Source organism: Pristiophorus japonicus, chromosome 22, assembly GCF_044704955.1.
Source record: "Pristiophorus japonicus isolate sPriJap1 chromosome 22, sPriJap1.hap1, whole genome shotgun sequence".
NCBI lineage: Eukaryota > Metazoa > Chordata > Chondrichthyes > Pristiophoridae > Pristiophorus > Pristiophorus japonicus.
Genome location: NC_091998.1, coordinates 52,529,860 through 52,550,207, shown reverse-complemented (window position 1 = coordinate 52,550,207; position 20,348 = coordinate 52,529,860). Strand labels below are relative to the sequence as shown.

At 46.7% G+C, this 20,348-nt stretch overlaps 1 protein-coding gene across 3 annotated transcripts in view; it reads right to left on the bottom strand.

Moving 5' to 3' along the window:
* Positions 1 to 16,051, bottom strand: part of LOC139235035 (ectonucleoside triphosphate diphosphohydrolase 4-like) — a 43,363-nt gene extending 27,312 nt beyond the window's left edge. For 2 of the 3 annotated variants that reach the window (XM_070866138.1, XM_070866140.1), the window contains exons 1-6: positions 15,890 to 16,051; positions 13,763 to 13,885; positions 11,800 to 11,994; positions 8,523 to 8,728; positions 4,371 to 4,521; positions 2,030 to 2,133 (exon numbers count right to left, since the gene is read on the bottom strand). In XM_070866138.1, the coding sequence (XP_070722239.1) occupies positions 2,030 to 2,133; positions 4,371 to 4,521; positions 8,523 to 8,728; positions 11,800 to 11,994; positions 13,763 to 13,770 (664 nt within the window). In that variant the 5' untranslated portion in view covers positions 13,771 to 13,885; positions 15,890 to 16,051. Of the gene's footprint in view, positions 1 to 2,029; positions 2,134 to 4,370; positions 4,522 to 8,522; positions 8,729 to 11,799; positions 11,995 to 13,762; positions 13,886 to 15,371; positions 15,608 to 15,889 lie in introns of those variants that run through there. The other variant, XM_070866139.1, reaches the window with a different exon arrangement.
* Positions 16,052 to 20,348: the final 4,297 nt, after the last annotated feature.

The window sequence follows — 20,348 nt, the reverse complement described above, 5'->3', positions numbered from 1 at the left end:
ATCTCAGTTTTAAATGGGCGGCCCCTTATTCTGAGGCTATGCCCCCTAGTTTTAGTTTCCCCTATGAGTGGAAATATCCTCTCTGCATCCACCTTGTCGAGCCTCATTATCTTATATGTTTCGATAAGATCACCTCTCATTCTTCTGAACTCCAATGAGTACAGGCCCAACCTACACAACCTATCTTCATAAGTCAACCCCCTCATCTCCGGAATCAACCTAGTGAACCTTCTCTGAACAACCTTCAATGCAAGTATATGCTTCCTTAAATATGGAGAACAAAACTGAACACAGTACTCTAGGTGTGGCCTCACCAATACCCTGTACAAATGTAGCAGGGTTTCTCTGTTTTTAATACGCCATTCCCCTTGCAATTAAGGCCAACATTCCATTTGCCTTCCTGGTGACTTGCTGTACCTGCATACTAACACTTTGTGTTTCATGCACAAGGACCCCCAGGTCCCTCTATACTGTAGCACTTGCAATTTTTTTCCATTTAAATTATAATTTGCTTTTCTATTTTTTCTGCCAAAGTGGATAATCTCACAATTTCCCACATTATACTCCATCTGCCAAATTTTTGCCCACTCACTTAGCCTGTCTATATTCCTTTGCATATTTCTTGTGTCCGCCTCACAATTTGCTCTCCCACCCATCTTTGTATCATCAGCAAACTTGGCTACATTACACTTGGTCCCTTCATCCAAGTCATTAATATAGACTATAAATAGTTGAGGCCCCAGCACCGATCTTCGCGGTGCCCACTAGTTACTGTGTGCCAACCAGAAAATGACCCATTTATCCCGACTCTCTGTTTTCTGTTAGTTAGCCAATCCTCTATCCATGCTAATATTGTGCAGTAACCTTTTATGTGGCACCTTATCGAATGCCTTCTGGAAATCCAAATACACCACATCCACTGGTTGCCCCTTATCCACCCTGCTCGTTACATCCTTAAAGAACTCCAGCAAATTTGTCAAACATGATTTCTCTTTCATAAAAGCATGTTGACTGTGCTTGATTGGACCATGCTTTTCCAAATGTCCTGCTACTGCTTCCTTAATAATGGACTCCAGCATTTTCCCAATGACAGATGTTAGGCTAATTGGTCTATAGTCTCTTGCTTTCTGTCTGCCTCCTTTTTTTTAAATAGGGATGTTACATTTGTGGTTTTCCAACCCGCCTGGACCTCCCCAGAATCGAGGGAATTTTGGTAGATTACAACCAATGCATCCATTATCTCTGCCGCACTGTCGGAGGTGCCGTCTTTCAGATTCAGATGTAAAACCGAGGCCCTGTCTGTCCTCTCAGGCTGACGTAAATGATCCCATAGCACTATTTCGAAGAAAAGCAGGAGAGTTCTGCTTAGTGTCCTGGCTAATATTTATCCCTCAACCATTACCACTGGAACAGATTACCTGGTCATTATCTCACTGCTGTTTGTGGGATCTTCCTGTGCGTGGATTGGCAGCTGCATTTCCCAATATTACAGCAGTGACTACACTTCAAAAGTACTTTATTGGCTGCAAGGCGCTTTGGTCGTGCAAGGCGCAAGAGAAATGCAAGTTCTTTGTCTTTATTCCTTCTTCTCTCTCTCCCCCTCGTCCTGCCTCTATCGCTTTCGACAGTTGTTTTGGTAAAATAATCCTGCTTTTAATCGGAAGACTTTGCTCGGTCACGAGTTCGGTTTGCTGAGATTTGTGGAGCCTCGCATTTTAAACAGACTCGGTTTGCTGAGTAAACAGACTGCTTGCTGCGAGTCTTGTCACAAGTCTTGCCACAAGTCCCGCCCAGCCTCCGACTCAATGGCTGACACAGTGGGGTCACACTCACTTTGTTTGAACAGTGCGCTGGGTTGAACAACATGGAACAGACTGACTGCCAAGGTCACAGCCTCCTCCGTGAATATCTATCCAAAGATTCACTGCAAAATGCAAATTCCATTGGTCTGCCAACTTATTAATTCATTTGAAACCTTCGAATTGTTTAGCTGGTCTGTCGAACGCTATGGTCGGTGCAGAATACGTACCTTCTTGTTTGCCTGAAATAACCTCTGCATGCGAGTCTGCAAACAGGAAATCAAAGTGCAGCGGGATATCTGTGCGGAGATCTTCGAGTATGGCATTTTGCTGGCTGCCAAACAAAAGTTAATGTATGGTCAATACTTGGAATGAAGTTATTTGCACCTTGTGCAAGCAGGAATCAGTGTGCGCTCCCTGGTCCCCTTAATTACACCAGTCAGGCCCGGGCATGGCTCAACAGGCCTCTGGTAAATGTGTCTCAGCGACTACTCCCTGTGTAGGCCAAGACTATTCGCAGACTATTTAACTGTGGGTTGAGCCCGATCTGGTGCCTGACTGATCGACACAGAACTTTCCAATGGGCATCACAAGATAGCAACCAAATGTGTTTTTTTTTTACCACCAATGTAACAGGGATATGGAGCCCCTCTGCACCGTCTCCGTCACTACCTCAACTGAGATCACCAATACGCAATGGAGACCACGATTTCAAATTCAAGATATTTCTGTTTTGTATGGAACAGTCAAAACAGCTCCATTGAGTAGAAAGGGCCTCTGTTCTCTGAAGCTTAGAAGAATGAGGTGTGATCTCATTGAAACATATAAAATTCTTTGAAGGCTTGACAGGATAGATGCTGAGAGGCTGTTTTCCCTTGGTTGGAGCGTCTGGAACTAGGGGTGAGGAGATGAGGAGATGAGGAGCTATTTCTTCATTCAGAGGGTGGTGAATCTTTGGAATGCTTTACCTCAGAGGGCTGTGGATGCTCAGTCATTGACTATATTCAAGGTTGAGACCGATAGATTTTTGGACTCTAGGGAACTCAAGGGATTGGGAGATCGGGCAGGAAAGTGGAGTTGAATATATTTAAAGTGGAGATGGTCAGATTTTTGAATGATAAGGGAGTCAAGGGTTATGGAGCGCGTGCAGGGAAGTGGAGTTGAGGCCAAGATCAGATCAACCATGATCTTATTGAATGGCGGAGCAGGCTCGAGGGGCAAAATGGCCTACTCTTATTTCTTATGTTCTTAATTGTCTGGACTCGGGCTCAGATCCAGATCCAAATCTAACTCTCCCGTCAGACATAATGTGAATGGAGAGGGGTCGGTTTCGATCAAGTAGCCACTGGATCAATTGCTCAGCTTGAAACTCTCAGTTTCAGATTCGAAATGTCCCAGTGGACTGCCTTCTGGAGTTGGGCCTCACTGAAGGGACAGACAGTAGGGAGCTCCTCCCAGTGCATTCCAAACCAAAACAACTCGCTGTGTAAAAAATCTTCCTCACCACCCCAAAAAATTGGCTTTCTTGCCAATTATTTTAAATCTGTATCCTCTGGTTACCGACTCTCCTGCCAGTGGAATCAATGTCTCCCTACCTACTCGATCAAAACCCTTCAAACAACATAGAAACATAGTAATTAGGAGCAGTAGGCGGCCATTCGGCCCTTCGAGGCTACACCACCATTCAATATAATCATGGCTGATCCTCGATCTCAACACCATATTCCCACTTTTTCCCCATACCCCTTGATGTCTTTTATGCCTAGAAATCTATCTATCTCCCTCTTAAATATATTCAGTGGGATGCACCAGATGTGGTCTTCGTAAGGTTGATAAAGCATTGTAGAAAAGTGAGAAAACTTGCCTTGTTCTTGCCTTATTTGAATAAAAGGTTTCTTTTCATTCATGGTTACAAATGACTTTTCGGAATAAGCAAATGATGTCCAAGCTGTTAAGAGTGGCCTGTCAATCTGTTCGGTACTCACGAAACATTGAACAGGCTTAATCAGAAATAAAGCAGTGCTGTATCTTTCGCTATTGCACCAACCCTACAGCCTGGTGCCTCCAGCAGCAAAAACAAACCTTGTACTGGGTGAACGGTTGGCCCAACACGACGGGACAGCAATGCGATTCGTGCACTGCCGGCCCCGGGGAAGGTCGATAGTGAAGGAATTATATCGCAACTGCACGTGCGCAGGCTGCTCCCATTGGCTTTTGCGCCATGTTATAAACGGAGCGATAACTTGCAGCAACTTTTTTTTGGTGTACCTCTGCACATGCGCGTCTTGGACTCCGCCCCCTTCCTCCAAGGGGACCAATCAGCAATTGGGTCATGTGATCAAGGGGACCCAATCAGAGCATTTTGCCGTTGCAAATAAGCACGCCTGTTAGATTCCCCACCCTTTGCTTGCAGTGGCGTGTGTGTAAAAAGGGAGAATAGAGGCCATGAACAGATCAATGTGCGCGCCTTGAAGCATTTAGCTTGTGGCTTCAGTCTCAGTTTGCCGCTCCACCCAATTGAGCAAGTGGAATAATTTTTCCTTTTTTTAAAAAATAAAGCAAAGTAGTTACTTTTCGGGTAAAATTCTCATCCCTGCAGTGCACAGGATATATAAAGGAGTCTCTTGGTGTTTAGAATGAGGAATATGGTCTGTGGCAAAATTCAGAAGTGGCGCCAAATAATCACTGGCTTTCTCTGGTGTGGACGCAAATTCTGAAATACCTGCAGAGAGAAACAAGAACGATAACTAACAAAACTCCTTGCAGGCAAATAACTGAGCATAGCATCTGTTGCATGAGAATAATACCAGGCTAAGCTTTTATCAAATGGTGTCAACCGTGGCTCAGTGGGCAGCACCCTCGCCTGAGTCAGAAGGTGGGGAGTTAGTGTCCCACTCCAGGGACTTGAGCACAAAAATCTCGGCCGATTCTCCCAGTTAAACATCCCATGGCATGACAGCGGGATGAGTTATCACCAGCATCCTGACCAATATTTATCCCTCAATCAACATCACTAAAAAATAGATTATCTGGTCATTATTGCATTGCTGTTTGTGAGAGCTTGTTGTGCGCAAATTGGCTGTTGTGCTTCCTACCTTGCAACAGTGACTGCACTTCAAAAGTACTTCATGGGATGCAAGGCGTTTGGGACATCCTGAGGTTGTGAAAGGCGCTATATAAATGCAAGTTTTTCTTTCAATTGATTGCTGTAACATAGACTGTTTCCTGTGAGTCCTTCCGTTAGTCCGTCCCACCTCCAACTCATTGGCTGACACAGTGATGTCAATAGACACTCTGGACTTTTTATTATTGCAGATGCAAACACATCCGGGTACGCTGGACGTACTTATTTCACATAAGAACATAAGAATTAGAAGCAGAAGTAAGCCATTTGGCCCCCGAAGCCTGCTCCGCCATTCAATGAGATCCTGGCTGATCTTCTACCTCAACTTCACTTTCCTGCACTATCCCCATATCTCTTGATTCTCTTTATGTCCAAAAATCGATTGATCTCTGTTTTGAATATACTCAACGACTGAGCCTCCACAGCCCTCTGGGGTAGAGAATTCCAAAGATTCACCACCCTCTGAGTGAAGAAATTTCTCCTGCTCTCAGTCCTAAATGGCCGACCCCTTATTCTGAGACCGTGAACTCTGGTTCTAGACTCCCCAGCCAGGGAAACATCCTCCCTGCATCTATCCTGTCAAGTCCTGTAAGAATTGTGTATGTTTCAATGAGATCGCCTCTCATTCTTCTAAACTCGAGAGAATATAGACCTTTCCTACTTCAGAGTAGAGCGCTTGCTTTGGGAGTCTCGTGTCTGGCATGCGGACTATGTGGCCTGGCCAGCAGAGCTGATCAAGTGTGGTCAGTGCTTCAATGCTGGGGATGTTGGCCTGGTCGAGGACGCTGACGTTGCTGCGTCTGTCCTCCCAGGGGATTTGTAGTATCCTGCGGGGACATCGTTAGTGGTATTTCTCCAGCAACTGTTGTCTGATCCTGTTGTTCGGTACAATGCAAATCACAGGCGTCTTGCAAACAACATTGCTTTAATTGCAGACGGAGGGCCAACTTGAAACACAACACAGAATCACACAGAATGTACAGCACAGAAACAGGCCATTCTCTACCACAGAAAGTTGTTGAGGCCAGTTCGTTAGATATATTCAAAAGGGAGTTAGATGTGGCCCTTATAGCTAAAGGGATCAAGGGGTATGGAGAGAAAGCAGGAATGGGGTACTGAAGTTGCATGAGCAGCCATGATCATAGTGAATGATGGTGCAGGCTCGAAGGGCCGAATGGCCTGCTCCTGCACCTATTTTCTATGTTTCATTCGGCCTAACTGTTTTGATGAAGGGTCACAGACCCGAAACATTAACTCCGTTTCTCTCCGCAGATGCTGCCTGACCTGCTGAGATTTCCAGCATTTTCGGTTTTTATTTGGTCCGTGCTGGTACTTATGATCCACACGGGCCTTGTCTCACCCATCCTCATCTCACCCGGTCAGCAGAACCTTCCTTTCTCCCTCAGGTGTTTATCCAGCTGCTCCTTAAATTGTCACCTCAACTACCCCTTGTGGCGGCGAGCTCCACATTCTAATCACCCTCTGGGAAAATAAGTTCCCTCTGAATTCCTGACTGAATTTATAAGCGACTATCTTAGTGATGGCCGCTGGTTCTGCTCTACCCAATCAAACCCTATCATAATCTTAAACATCTCCGTCAGGGCACCCCTCAGAATTCTCTTTTCTAGAGAAAACTAGGCAGCTGAGGGGTGGAAGGAGGTTATAGGATGTACAGTGGGAATCCTTAAAAACCGCATGCAAATTCGACAGTGGCCGAGGACGCTATGCTACCATCCTGCTTTTTACAGGCCAGCAAGTCCCAGGTTGGTATCAAGGTCGGGGCTGAATTTGTTGACTTCAAGCGAAGCACAGCTGGCGTCAGCAGTCTCGGCTTGGCAAGGAAGAGAACAGCCAGAGTTCCCCAAACCGACCCTTAACTGCTGTCAGACGACCACTGCTGCAAAGTGCATGCGTTTGACGATGCCCCCCACAATCAAATAGTCTGACAAAATTCATGATCTTGCCTCACACTCGATAAATGGTGTAATAACCCAGCAAGAGTCAACAGCTTCAGGAGAGCAACGGGCATGACAACAACTTGTATTTATATAGCACCTTTAACGTAGTGAAACGTCCCAACGCGCTTCACAGGAGTATTGAGATAACAAATTTTACACCGAGCCGCATAAGGAGAAATTAGGGCATTGATCAAAGAGGTATGTTTGAAGGAGCATCTTGAAGGAGAAAAGAGAGGCAGAGAGACTTAGGCAGGGAGTTCCACAGCTTGGGGCCCATGCAACAAAACGCACGCCACCAATGGTTGAACGATTATAAGCTGAGATGCTCAAGAGGGCAGAATTGGAGGAGCGCAGACATCTTGGGAGGGTGTGGAATAGTTGGTATTAGCTGGACAGTGTGAAGTGTTATTTAACATTCAGCATGCTTTCTTATTCTTTCTTTCTCCCTCTCTCTCTCTCTCTCTGGGCAATGGCAGAACGTGAGCAAATAAGGTCAATTAGCCTGGCCTCAGCTGCACTCCTTGTGCAGTTGCATGTAATATAGTCACAAAGTGCCTGGCAATCAAGGGTAATTAACAGGTTCATTGATTTGGCTGCCTCAGGCACTGAGCCAGAAGACAACTCATAGAAACCTGCAGGTTCAGTCATTGAGTACATTCAAGACAGAGATTGATAGATTTTTGGATATTAAGGGAATCAAGGGATTACGGGGAGCGTGCAGGCAAGTGTTGAGGTAGAAGATCAGCCATGATCTTACTGAATGGCGGAGCAGGCTCGAGGGGCCAAATGGCCGACTGCTGCTTCTAATTCTTATGAACCTGTCCAACATCCCTTTTTAATATTATTTACAGAATCAGCTCCCACCACCTTTTCAGGTCGAGCATTCCAGATCCCCACAATTCTCTGAGTGAAAACCAATTCTTCTCATCTCCCCTCTAGATTGTTTGCCAATGATTATAAATCTGTGACCTCCGGTTATTAACCCACTTGCCCGAGGGAATAGTTTTTCTCCATCTCCTCTATCAAAACCTCTCAGCACACGCAACTTCAAACAGCTCACAAACTTCTTTTTAAACCCAGAATTAGACTCCCAACTTAGTTAGTCCATGTGAAGTTTATATTAAAAGAAAGGACTTGCATTTATATGAACACCGGACATCTCAAAGCGCTTTACAGCCAATGAAGTACTTTTGGAGTGTGGTCACTGTTGTAAAGTGGGAAACACAGCAGCCAATTTGCGCACAGCAAGCTCCCACTAACAGCAATGTGATAATGACCAGATAATCTGTTTTTCTTCGTTATGTTGATTGAGGGATAAATATTGGCCAGGACACCCTGATCTTCTTCGAAATAGTGGCCATGGGATCTTTTACGTCCACCTGAGAAGGCAGACGGGGCCTCGGTTTAACGTCTCATCCGAAAGACGGCACCTCTGACAGTGCAGCGCTCGCTCAGCACTGCACTGGAACGTCAGCCTACAGTTTGGTGCTGTAATTCCTGGAGTGGGACTTGAACCCACAAAACTTCTGACTCAAGAGGCGAGGGTGCTGCCCATTGAGCCACAGCTGACATTACAAGATCGATTCCTCGCGCAGAAATTAAAAGTAATTATTTCAACTGATTTACAGGGGGGAGCCTCACCTGGCTTGATCTTCATTACCACAGGCTGTCTGTTCGTGCCCCTCATCTGTTTGATATCAAGCAGATCATGTGGATTCCCGTTGTGTCTTGGCCAGCAGTACACAAAGAGCCTTGAGCCACTGCTTCCGCAGTCTACCACAATGCCGTAGTTCAAATAAGGGTTGTTTACATCAGTGGCTTCCATGTTTAGCAACTTGGTAAAGTACCTGTAAGGAGGAGCAGGATCATCAACAAACAACTTGCATTTATATAGCGCCTTTAACATAGTAAAAATGTCCCAAAGCGTTAAGAGACAAAATGTGACACCGAGCCACACAAGGAGATATTAGGACAGGATGCTTGGTCAAAGAGGTAGGTTTTAAGGAGTGTCTTGAAGGAGGAGTGAGAGCTGGAGAAGTTTAGAGAGGGAATTCCAGAGCTGACAGCCCAGGCAGCTGAAGGCACGGCCATTAATGGTGGGGCGATGAAAATCTTGGATGCTCAAGAAGCCAGAATTAGAGGAGCGCAGAGATCTCGGAGGATTGTAGGGCTGGAGGAGGTTACAGAGATAGGGAGGGGTGAGGCAGTTGAGGGATTTGAAAACTAGGAGGAGAATGTTTAAGTCAAGGCGCTGCCGGACCGTGAACCAATGTAGGTCAGCGACTACAGGAGTGATGGGTGAGCGGGACTTGGTGCAAGTTAGGACACGGGGCAGTCGAGTTTTAGATGAGCTCAGGTTTACGGAGGGTGCAAGTTGGGAGGCCGGCCAGGAGAGCGTTGGAATAGTCAAGTCTAGAGGTAACAAAGGCATGGTCAAAGAGGTAGGTTTAAAGAAGAGAACGAGGTCGAGAGGTGGAGCGGTATTCAAAATGAACGGAATCTGCACCGTCCAATATCACTGTGAGGTCTGGTTTTGAAATTCTTTTATCAGCTACCACGTGCTGACGTCCCACTGGGCAATTTCAAGCCCTTCGTCTCATTTCGGCATTGTCTGTAAAATTTAAACCAAAAGTTGTTCTGGTCCTTGCTCCAAACAATAACCCACCGTTCAGAGCCTCACAGACCAATTCGTTCAGCATTTTTAATTTCAGTTTCCCGACAGTTCTCTTTAATTGTGAAACCGGTGGTAAAAAGGAGCGATTCGCATCCATCAGCAAGTGGGACAAAAACTCAACACGTGGTTCTGAAAGCGTACGAGCGATAGCGAGGTCAGGAGTTCAAATCTCAATATGCCAAGTTGTGAGACTGAAGGCAGTTAACAAATCTGAGAATTTGTGGCTGAGCATCAACAACAGCAAAAGAAAATGGCCACGGAAGCTGTCAGATTCTTGTAAAAAGCCAACTGGCTGTCCAACGTCCTTCAGAGACGGGAAGGTGCCTACTCGACCCGGTCTAGCCCACTCGCGAGTCGAGTCCCACAAGTTCCACTGATGGGGGAGACTAGAACTAGGGGGCATAATCTTAGAATAAGGGGCCGCCCATTTAAAACTTAGATGAGGAGGAATTTCTTCTCTCAGAGGGTTGTAAATCTGTGGAATTCGCTGCCTCAGAGAGCTGTGGAAGCTGGGACATTGAATAAATTTAAGACAGAGATAGACAGCTTTTTAACCAATAAGGGAATAAGGGGTTATGGGGAGCAGGCAGGGAAGTGGACCCGAGTCCATGATTGGATCAGCCATGATCGTATTAAATGGCGGAGCAGGCTCGAGGGGCAGTATGGTTGACTCCTGCTCCTATTTCTTATGTTCTTGTGTAATTAACCTTGAAAAGGTGGTGGTTTCAAAGACCTGTACATGGTACTGAAAGGGAACACTTTTGGGAGCTGGGGGCAGGGGGGGGGGGGGGGGGGGGGAAGAGAAAGGAGTTCCAGAGTTTGGTGGACCTGAATTAAAATCAGTTGGTGTTCAATGAGTCTCAATTTCAGCATGATGAGGATGTAGGTAGGATAAACAGCAAGCTGAAGCAAGGGGAGTTCAGAGGATTGCTACGGGAACAGGTCTGATTAAACTTTAAACATTCACTCCCTTCAACACCAGCGCACCCTGGCTGTAGTGTGTACAATCTACATAGAAATTTACAACGCAGAAGGAGGCCATTTCGGCCCATTGTGTCCACGCCGGCCAACAAAGAGCCGCACAGGCCTTGGTCAGCAGCCCTAAAGGTTACATATAAACCTATGAACAATGACGGAAAGGCAAAGAGCACCCAGCCCAACCAGTCCGCCACACACAACTGCGACACCCCTTATACTGAACATTCTGCACTCCACCCCAACCGGAGCCATGTGACCTCCTGGGAGAGGCAAAAACCAGATAAAAACCCAGGCCAATTTAGGGAGAAAAAGAAATCGGGGAAAATTCCTCTCCGACCCATCCAGGCGATCGAAACTAGTCCAGGAGATCACCCCTGGCCGTATTCGATTCCCTGCAGCACTTACCATTATATCAGCACCGTCCAACAAAAGGTCATCCAGTCTAATCCCAATTACCAGCTCTAGGTCCGTAACCTGTGCCCATCTAACCATCTCTTAAAAGTGGGGAGGGTTTCTGCATCCACCACTCTTCCAGGATGCTCCGCAGAAATTGACCAAGGCCTCCTCAACACCTCCCTAACCCACAACCTCTACCGCCTAGAACACAAGAATTTAGCTCGACACTCCAGTGCAGTACTGAGGGAGTGCTACACTGCCGGAGGTGCCATCTTTCGCATGAGACGTTAAACCGAGGCCCCGTCTACTCTCTCAGGTGGACATAAAAGATCCCATGGTACTATTTCGAAGAAGAACAGAGGAGTTATCCCTGATGTCCTGGCCAACATTTGTCCCTCAATCAACAGAAAGCAGATTATCTGGTCATTATCACATTGCTGTTTGTGGGAGCTTGCTGTGCGCAAATTGGCTGCTGCATTTCCCACATTACAAGTGACTACACTTCAAAAAACTGAAAGGCGCTATATAAATGTAAGTGCTTCTTTCTTTTAGAAGGACAAGGGCAGCAGGCGCATGGGAACACCATCACCTGCAAGTTCCCCTCCAGGTCACACACCATCCTGACTTGGAAATATATCGACCGTTCCTTCATCGTCGCTGGGTCAAAATCCTGGAACTCCCTCCCTAACAGCACTGGAGAGGCACCTTCACCACACGGACTGCAGCGGTTCAAGGCGGCGGCTCACCACCACCTTCTCAAGGGGCAATTAGGGATGGGCAATAAATGCCGGCCTTGCCAGCGACGCCCACATCCCATGAATGAATTTTAAGAAAAAACAAGAGACGGAAACCGGCTGCAACATACGCTACCTATCTCCTCGGTCCTGGTAGAGACGTCCCCATCGATTTCTATCCAAGACCAGCAAAACGTACAGTAGGGAGACTAAAATGGTGAGTAACGCGACAGCCGTCAGCTGCCGAAAAGTGGTGTTGAGAGGACGAGGGCAGGCCGAAGGGGATATGCTGAAATGCCACGAAGCAGGGAATAAGCAGGAGATACAGAACCTACGGAAGAGAAAAGTTGGCAGTCAAAAAAATATATATATTTCTTTTTGAATTACAGCAATATTTCATTGCACATCATCCTCACCTCACAAATCACAGACCCTTGTTCGTCATTGTGCCAAACAGGAACTCGCATGGAGCGGTGCCAACACAAACTCCAAGGTCCATTGTTGCACGAATATACATTAGCATAGAATCTGTGTAGCAAAGATTATGTTACGGTGACCTACCTGCGACAGATTAGATTAACCCATTGTCTCCTTTTGAAAAATACTGGGTCATAAATATTAAATATTACAGTGTCAACTGTGGCTCAGTGGGTAGCACTTTCACGTCTGAGTCAGAAGGTTGTAGGTTCAAGCCCCACTCCAGAGACCGGAACACAAAATCTAGGCTGACACCCCAGTGCAGTGCTGAGGGAGCGCTGCACTGTCGGAGGTGCCGTCGTTTGGCTGAGGCGTTAAACCAGGCTCCGTCTGCCCTCTCAGGAGGACGTAAAAGATCGCATGGCACTGAAGAAGAGCAGGGGAGTTTTCCCCAGTGTCCTGGCCGTTGTTTATAAGAACATACAAATTAGGAGCAGGAGGCGGCCACTTAGCCCCTCATAGAAAATAGGAGCAGTAGTAGGCCATTCGGCCCTTCGAGTCTGCACCGCCATTCAATATGATCACGGCTGATCCTCTATCTCAACACTTTATTCCCGCTTTTCCCCCATACCCCTTGATGTCTTGTGTCTAAAAATCTATCTATCTCCCTCTTAAATATATTCAGTGATTTGGCCTCCACAGCCTGTGATAGAGAATTCCACAGGTTCACCACCCTCAGAGTGAAAAAATTTCTTCTCATCTCGGCCCTCGAGCCTGCTCTGCCATTCAATAAGATCATGGCTGATCTTCTACCTCAACTCCACTTTCCTGCACTGTCCCATAGCCCTTGATTCCCTTAATATTCAAAAATCTAATTGATCTTGAATATCTATGAGCCTCCACAGCCCTCTGGGGGAGAGAATTCCCTCAACTTATCAAATTGCTGTTTGTGGGAGCTTGCTGTGCGCAAATTGGCAGCTGCATTTCCTACATTACAACAGTGACTGCACCCCAAAAGTACTCCACTGGCTGCACACTGGAGTGCAGTACACTGTCCCAATAGCATTTATCTTTGGTCCTGTAGAAATATGTAGGCGATGGCAACATAAGATGGGAAGACCCGAGAGTAAGATGAAGGTGCCTTGAACATAGAAATGAATTACCAATTGAAACTTAAGTTCAGTCAATCCTTTCTTAGCATCGCCAGTAACAATTATAAACTAATCACCAGGGCTCAGACGAATGGGTAATCAAAGGAGACGGGACAGACTATAGAATAGTATAAACCAGGAGGGGAAACCCCCACCGAGGCAGCGAGAACCTCGGATCCACCCTCGAGAGAAGCTGGACCTTAAACTAGGAGCTTAAAGCAGGATACCAATGGCGGAGATTGATCACCTCTGTTAACGGGTAATACGAGCACAAGTAGTGAGGCTTGTGCGCTATTTTATACATTCTTTGTACTTTAATTCTACTTTGGGAAATAAAGTTTATTTGGCTTAAACGTAACGTTTGTCGATGACTTTCTTTCAATACTCAAAGTCCCACCAAATTGTTGCGACTGTCGTGACTAAATACCCAGCGAGTAAACTGTCTACAAACCTACAGCGTTTCGGGCAACATCCCATGCTACAGAGTTACCGCACAGAATGGATACTTGTGATACTTGAATCTTCCCTTACCTTCCCATGGTAAACAGCTGCTTTAATCACGGAATGATGATGATAAGCAGCAACGATCTGCCCTCAATAAATCCAGGATGCGTCAGGCAGAGCACACAGCTCTGCCAAGGAGACATTGCTTTCCTGTTGCAACAAAATAAGAAGGGAATCAGCATATTACTCTGCCATATGGTGCAAACAGTTACATCTGTTGTGTGTGACCTTCACAGAATCTTCCCCAAATACTCAGATTGGCTGGCTTCAATTAAACTTGTGGGTCAGTATCACAATAGGCATTCCACTTGCCCAAATATGCTGCTGGGAAAGTTGTTCAAAATAAATTAATACTAATTATTTATACAAGAAGTTTGTATTTATATAGCGCCTTTAACATAGTGAAGCGTGCCAAGACGCTTCACAGGAGTATTAGGCGATAAAAATTTGACACAGAGCAGCAGAAGTAGAAATTAGCGCAGGTGACCAAAAGCTTGGTCAAAGAGGTAGGTTTTAAGGAGCGTCTTGAACGAGGAAAGAAAGGTGGAGAGGTTTCGGCAGGGAGTTCCAGAGCTTGGGGCCAAGGCAACAGAAGGCACTGCCGCCAATGTTTGAGCGATTTCAATCAGGGATGCACAGGAGGGCAGAATTAGAGGAGCGCAGACATCTCAGGGGCATTGTGGGGCTGGAGGACATTACAGAGAGAGAGGGGCGAGGACATGGAGGGATTTGAAAATAAAGATGAGAATTTTAAAATCGATACGTTGCATAACCGGACGCCAATGTAGGTCAGCGAGCACAGGAGTGATGAGTGAGTGGAACTTGCTGCGAGTTAAGACATGGGCAGCCAAGTTTTGGATCATCTCTAGTTTACGAAGAGTAGAACGTGGGCTTTTGACCAATATAACTGGCACAAAAGAAAAGGGGAGTGAAATCATACTGAGCAAGATTAATAAGGGGTATTAGGAGGCTATTCAGCCCTTCGATCCTGTTCCGCCATTCAATTAGATCAGAGCGGATATGTATCTTAACTCCATTCACCTGCCTTGGTTTCATAAACCTTAATACACTTGCCCGACAACAATTTGGTAGGAACATCTGAACAGATTTTTATGCCTTTCATAATACAGAAAAAAGAAAGGCGCATTTATATAGCATCTTTCACGACCACTGGACGTCTCAAAGCATTTTACAGCCAATGAAGTGATTTCGAAGTGTAGTCACTGCTGTACTGTGGGAAACGCGGCAGGCAATTTGCACACATCAGCAGTGACCAGATAATCTGTTTTTAGTGATGTTGGTTGAAGGATAAATATCAGCCAGGACAACGGGGGGAATAGGAGAACTCCCCTACTCTTCTTCGAAATAGTGCTGTGCGATCTTGTGATATCCACCCGAGTGAGCGGACGGGGACTCGATTTTACATCTCATCCGAACGATGGCACCTCCGACAGTTCGGTGCTCCCTCAGCACTGCCCTGGAATGTCAGCCTGGATCTTTGCGCTCAAGTGTCCGGAGTGGGACTTGCACCCACAACCTTCTTACTCAGAGGCGGGAATGCTGCCCACCGAGCCACAGCAGACACAGAATGAAGGCTGAAATAAAACCTGAAAGTACAGCAGCTTTAAAAAGTTACCTCTGTCAGAAGTTGCCGAAAGGTTCAAGCTCTGCACTCACTGTCCAGATGCTGACGGACGTCCCTCTGTTTTTAGCCTTTATTTTAAAGCATAAGGTTTAAATGGGTTTTTTTTTGTTACAAATTGTGGCACCTTTCCTGATCTTTATTTTGCAGGAGGTTGTCCCTGGCACAATCCTATTGCTGCCACCTGGACATCTGTCACAGCTTGCTACGTGGCTGCACACCTGAACCATCCTCACTGCAGAGAGCTGGTCCCGCCTCACCGCCGTCCTGATTGGCTACCGCGGGCCGCACCTTTGCCAGCACTCGCCGGACAATTGGCTGGCCGGGGCCGTCAATCACGACGGCTGGCCGCGCTGACGTCAGCGCGCAGGGAGAGAGAGGGGGTGGAAGTACGCATGCGCGTCACCGTCGCGAAGGCGGGTCGAACCGAACCGGACGGGGGAGGGGCGGAGACGTCGTTTTCCACGCACACAAAAAAATGGTCATAATATCGCCTCGGAATCGGTACCTACCGGCTCATGGTTTGCCGTGGACAGTCCTGTTCACTCGGAACAGAAAATGAGGAGATATTATTTATTAAAAAAAACACCCCACGGCGAGCGAAAGGCCGCCGACGCCGATTGACGCGGCAAACCGTCTCTCCGCCTCGGCCTCGGCCTCCCTCCGCGCCGACTGCAGCGTTTCACCGCACTTCGCGACACTGCCACCTGCCGGTGAGTTGTCGGGGACCGCGCTGTCCATGCGCAGCGCCCGCGCAGTGCACTGTGGGGGTTGTAGTCTTTACCCATCCTCACTCTGCCTTGCCAACTTGGCCAGTCTTGACACTGGGCAGTGTTCACCCTTTGGAAATTTTTCGATCAGTGGCACAACTTTATGCATCCATTTCAATACCTTATTTTTTTTTCTCCTTTACCATCATCATAGGCAGTCCCTCGAAATTGAGCAACATAACAATAGGAGCGGGAGTAGTCCACCTGGCCCCTCGCGCCTGTTCTGCCATTCAATAAGATCATGACTAATCTGATGGACTCAGTTCCACTTCCCCGCCCGCTCCCCATAACCCTTTACTCCCTTATCGTTCAAAAATTTGTCTATCTCCGCCTTAAATATATTCAATGACCCAGCCTCCACAGCTCTCTGGGGCAGAGAATTCCATACATTTACAACCCTCACAGAAGAAATTCTTCCTCATCTCAGTTTTAAAGGAAGACTTGCTTCCACACTAAAAGTGAGTTCTCAGGTGACTGTACAGTCCAATGCGAGAATTACAGTCTTTGTCACAGGTGGGGCAGACCGTGGTTGAAGGAAAGGGTGGGTGGGGAGTCTGGTTTGCCGCACGCTCCTTCCGCTGCCTGCGCTTGTTTTCTGCATGCTCTCGGCGACGAGACTTGAGGTGCTTAGCGCCCTCCCGGATGCTCTTCCTCCACTTTGGGCGGTCTCGAGCCAGGAATTTCCAGGTGCCGGAAGGGATGTTGCACTTTATCAAGGAGGCTGTGAGGGAATCCTTGAAGCGTTTCCTCTGGCCACCTAGGGCCCGCTTGCCGTATCGGAGTTCCGAGTAGAGCGCTTGCTTTGGAGTCTCATGTCGGTCATGCGGACGATGTGGCCCGCCCAACAGAGCTGATCGAGCATGGTCAGTGCCTCGATGCTGGGGCTGTTGGATTGATTGAGTACACTGACATCGGTGCGCCTATCCTCAATCTCCTGCAATCTCCTTTACATTGTGGCACGGACAACATCAACAACTTTTATTTCTATAGAGCCTTTAACATATTAAAACATCCCAAGACACTTCGCAGCAGTGATTATGAGACACATCGAATACATTTGACACGGAGCCACGTAAGGAGATATGAGCGCAGCCGATCCAAAGCTTGGTCAAAGAGGTAGGTTTTAAGGAACGTCCTTGAAGGAGGAAAGAGAGATAGAGAGGCGGAGAGGTTTAGGCAGGGAGTTCCTGAGCTTGGGGCCCAGGCAACAAAAGGCATGGCCGTCAATGGTTGAGCGATTTTCATCAGGGATGCACAAGAGGGAAGAATTAGAGGAGCGCAGACATCTCGGGGGCTGGAGAAGATTAGAGATAGGGAGGGGCAAAGCCATGGAGGGATTTGAAAACAAGGATGAGAATTTTGAAATCGAGGCATTGCTTAACCGGAAACCAATGTAAGTCAGTGAGGACAGCGATGGATGAGCGGGAACTTGAAAACCTATTTCAATACCTTCTTTTGTTTCTCTTTTTTTCCTCCTATACATCATGGTATGGGCTCTACTTGCCCTCTTTTGAGGGTTAGTGGGCTATTTAACCACCCCAACAACTTGCATTGATACAATGTCTTTAGTGCAATAAAATGTCCCAAGGCGCTTTACGAGAGCGATTATCAAACAAAAATTTGACACCGAGCCACCTAAGGAGATCTCAGGGTAGGTGATCAGAAATCTTGTTCAAAGAGGTAGGTTTTACAGGAGTAAGCCATATGGCCCCTCGAGCCTGCTCTGCCATTTAATACGATCATAGATGACCCAATCATGGACTCAGCTCCACTTCCCTGCCCGCTCCTCATAACCCCTTATCGTTTAAGAAACTGTCTATTTTGGTCTTAAATTTATTCAATGTCCCAGCTTCCACAGCTCTCTGAGGCAGCGAATTCCACAGATCCACAACCCTCAGAGAAGAAATTTCTCCTCATCTCAGTTTTAAGTGGGCAGCCCCTTATCCTAAGATTATGTCCCCGAGTTCTAGTCCCCCCTATCAGTGGAAACATCCTCTCTGCATCCACCTTGTCAAGCCCCCTCATAATCTTATACGTTTCGATAAGATCAACTCTGATTCTTCTGAATTCCAATGAATAGAGGTTCAACCTACTCAACCTTTTCTCATGTCAACCCCCTCATCTCTGGAAACAACCTTGTGAACCTTCTCCGAACTGCTCCAAAACAAGTATATCCTTTCGTAAATATGGAAACCAAAACTGTACGCAGTATTCCAGGTGTGGCCTCACCAATACACTGTACAACTGTAGCAAGACTTCTCTGTTTTTATACTCCATCTCCTTTGCAATAAAGCCCAAGATTCCATTGGCCTTCCTGATCACTTGCTGTACCTGCATACTATCCTTTTGTGTTTCATGCACAAGTACCCCCAGGTCCCGCTGTACTGCAGCACTTTGCAATCTTTCTCCATTTAAATAATAACTTGCTCTTTGTTTTTTTCTGCCATAGTGCATGACCTCACACTTTCCAACATTATACTCCATCTGCCAAATTTTTGCCCACTTAGCCTGTCAATGTCCTTTTGCAGATTTTATGTGCCCTCCTCACACATTGCTTTTCCTCTCATCTTTGTATCATCGGCAAACTTGGCTACGTTACACTCAGTCCCTTCCTCCAAGTTGTTAATATAGATTCTAAACAGTTGGGGTCCCGGCCCTGATCCCTGTGGCATCCCACTGGTTACTGATTGCCAACCCGAGAATGAACCATTTATCCTGACACTCTGTTTTCTGTTCGTTAGCCAATCCTCTATCCATGCTAATATATTACCCTCAACCCAGTGAACTTTTGTGCAGTAACCTTTTTTGTGGCACCTTGTCAAATGCCTTCTGGAAGTCCAAATACACCACATTCACTGGTTCCCCTTCATCCACCCTGTTCGTTACATCCTCAAAGAATTCTAGCAAATTTGTCCATCATGACTTCCCCTTCATAAATCCATGCTGACTCTGCCTGACCGAATTTTGCTTTTCCAAATGTCCTGTTACTGCTTCTTTAATAATGGACTCCAACATCTTCCCAACCACAGATGTTAGGCTAACTGGTCTATAGTTTCCTGCTTTTTGTCTACTTCCTTTTTTAAATAGAGGCGTTACATTTGCAGTTTTCCAATCAGCTGGGTCCTCTCCAGAATCCAGGGAATTTTGGTAAATTACAATCAATGCATCCACTATCCAGATAGAGGGAGTTCATTGAATGGTTGCAGCACTGAAGGCCATTCGGCCCATTGAGCCCCTGCCGGCTCTCAGCTTGTCCCACTCTCCCCCGCCCTTTCCCTTAGCCCTGCAAATTATTTTCCTTCAGCTACTTATCCACTTCCATTTTGAAAGATAAGATTGAGTCTGCCTCCACCACCCTCTGATGCAGTGCATTCCAGATCCTAACCACTCGCTGCGTAACAAGATTTTTTCTTACGTCGCCTTTAATCTGTGTCCTTTGGTTCACGACCCTTCTGCCAATGGGAACAGTTTCTCTATGTACTCTGTCTAGACCTCTCATGATTTTGAATCAAATCTCCTCTCAATCGTTTCTGCTCAAAGGAGACCAACTCCAGCTTCTCCAATCTATCCACGTAACTGAAGTCCCTCATTCCTGGAATCAAAGAGGTAGGTTTTAACGAGTGTCTTACAGGAGAGAGGTGTAGAGGTAGTTCCCAACATTCCACTTGTACGGCACCCAGTCGATGTTTAGCGCTACTCCCGTATTACCCCAAATGTTAGAACCCGAACGTTCTAAATGGCCTCACAATTGCATCGGGGATTGTCGTTGCCGTGCCCTCACCCTGTTTCTGCATAAGCTCACGAAGCAATACATTACTGGGTGACTTCATCAGTCACTGACACACTTGAACCAAAAGGACCTGGAAACTGTAGCAGGTACAGTGCCATCACAAGCAAACAACACTGCTATTATCATCCATGCCCACACTTGTAGCAGCTGCCAGAACAGGGGCAGGAGCTCCTCGAGCCTGCTCCGCCATTCAATAAGATCATGACTGATCTGTACCCCAACTCCACTTCCCCCCCCCGGTCTCTTGATTCAGAGTGTGCAAAAATCTATTGATCTCGGTCTTGAATATACTCAACAACTGAGCCCTTTGAAGTCGAGAATTCCAAAGGTTCACAACTGAGTTAAGAAATTTCGCCTCATCCGAATCCTAAATGGCTGATCCCATATCCTAAGTCTGTGACCTCTAGTTCT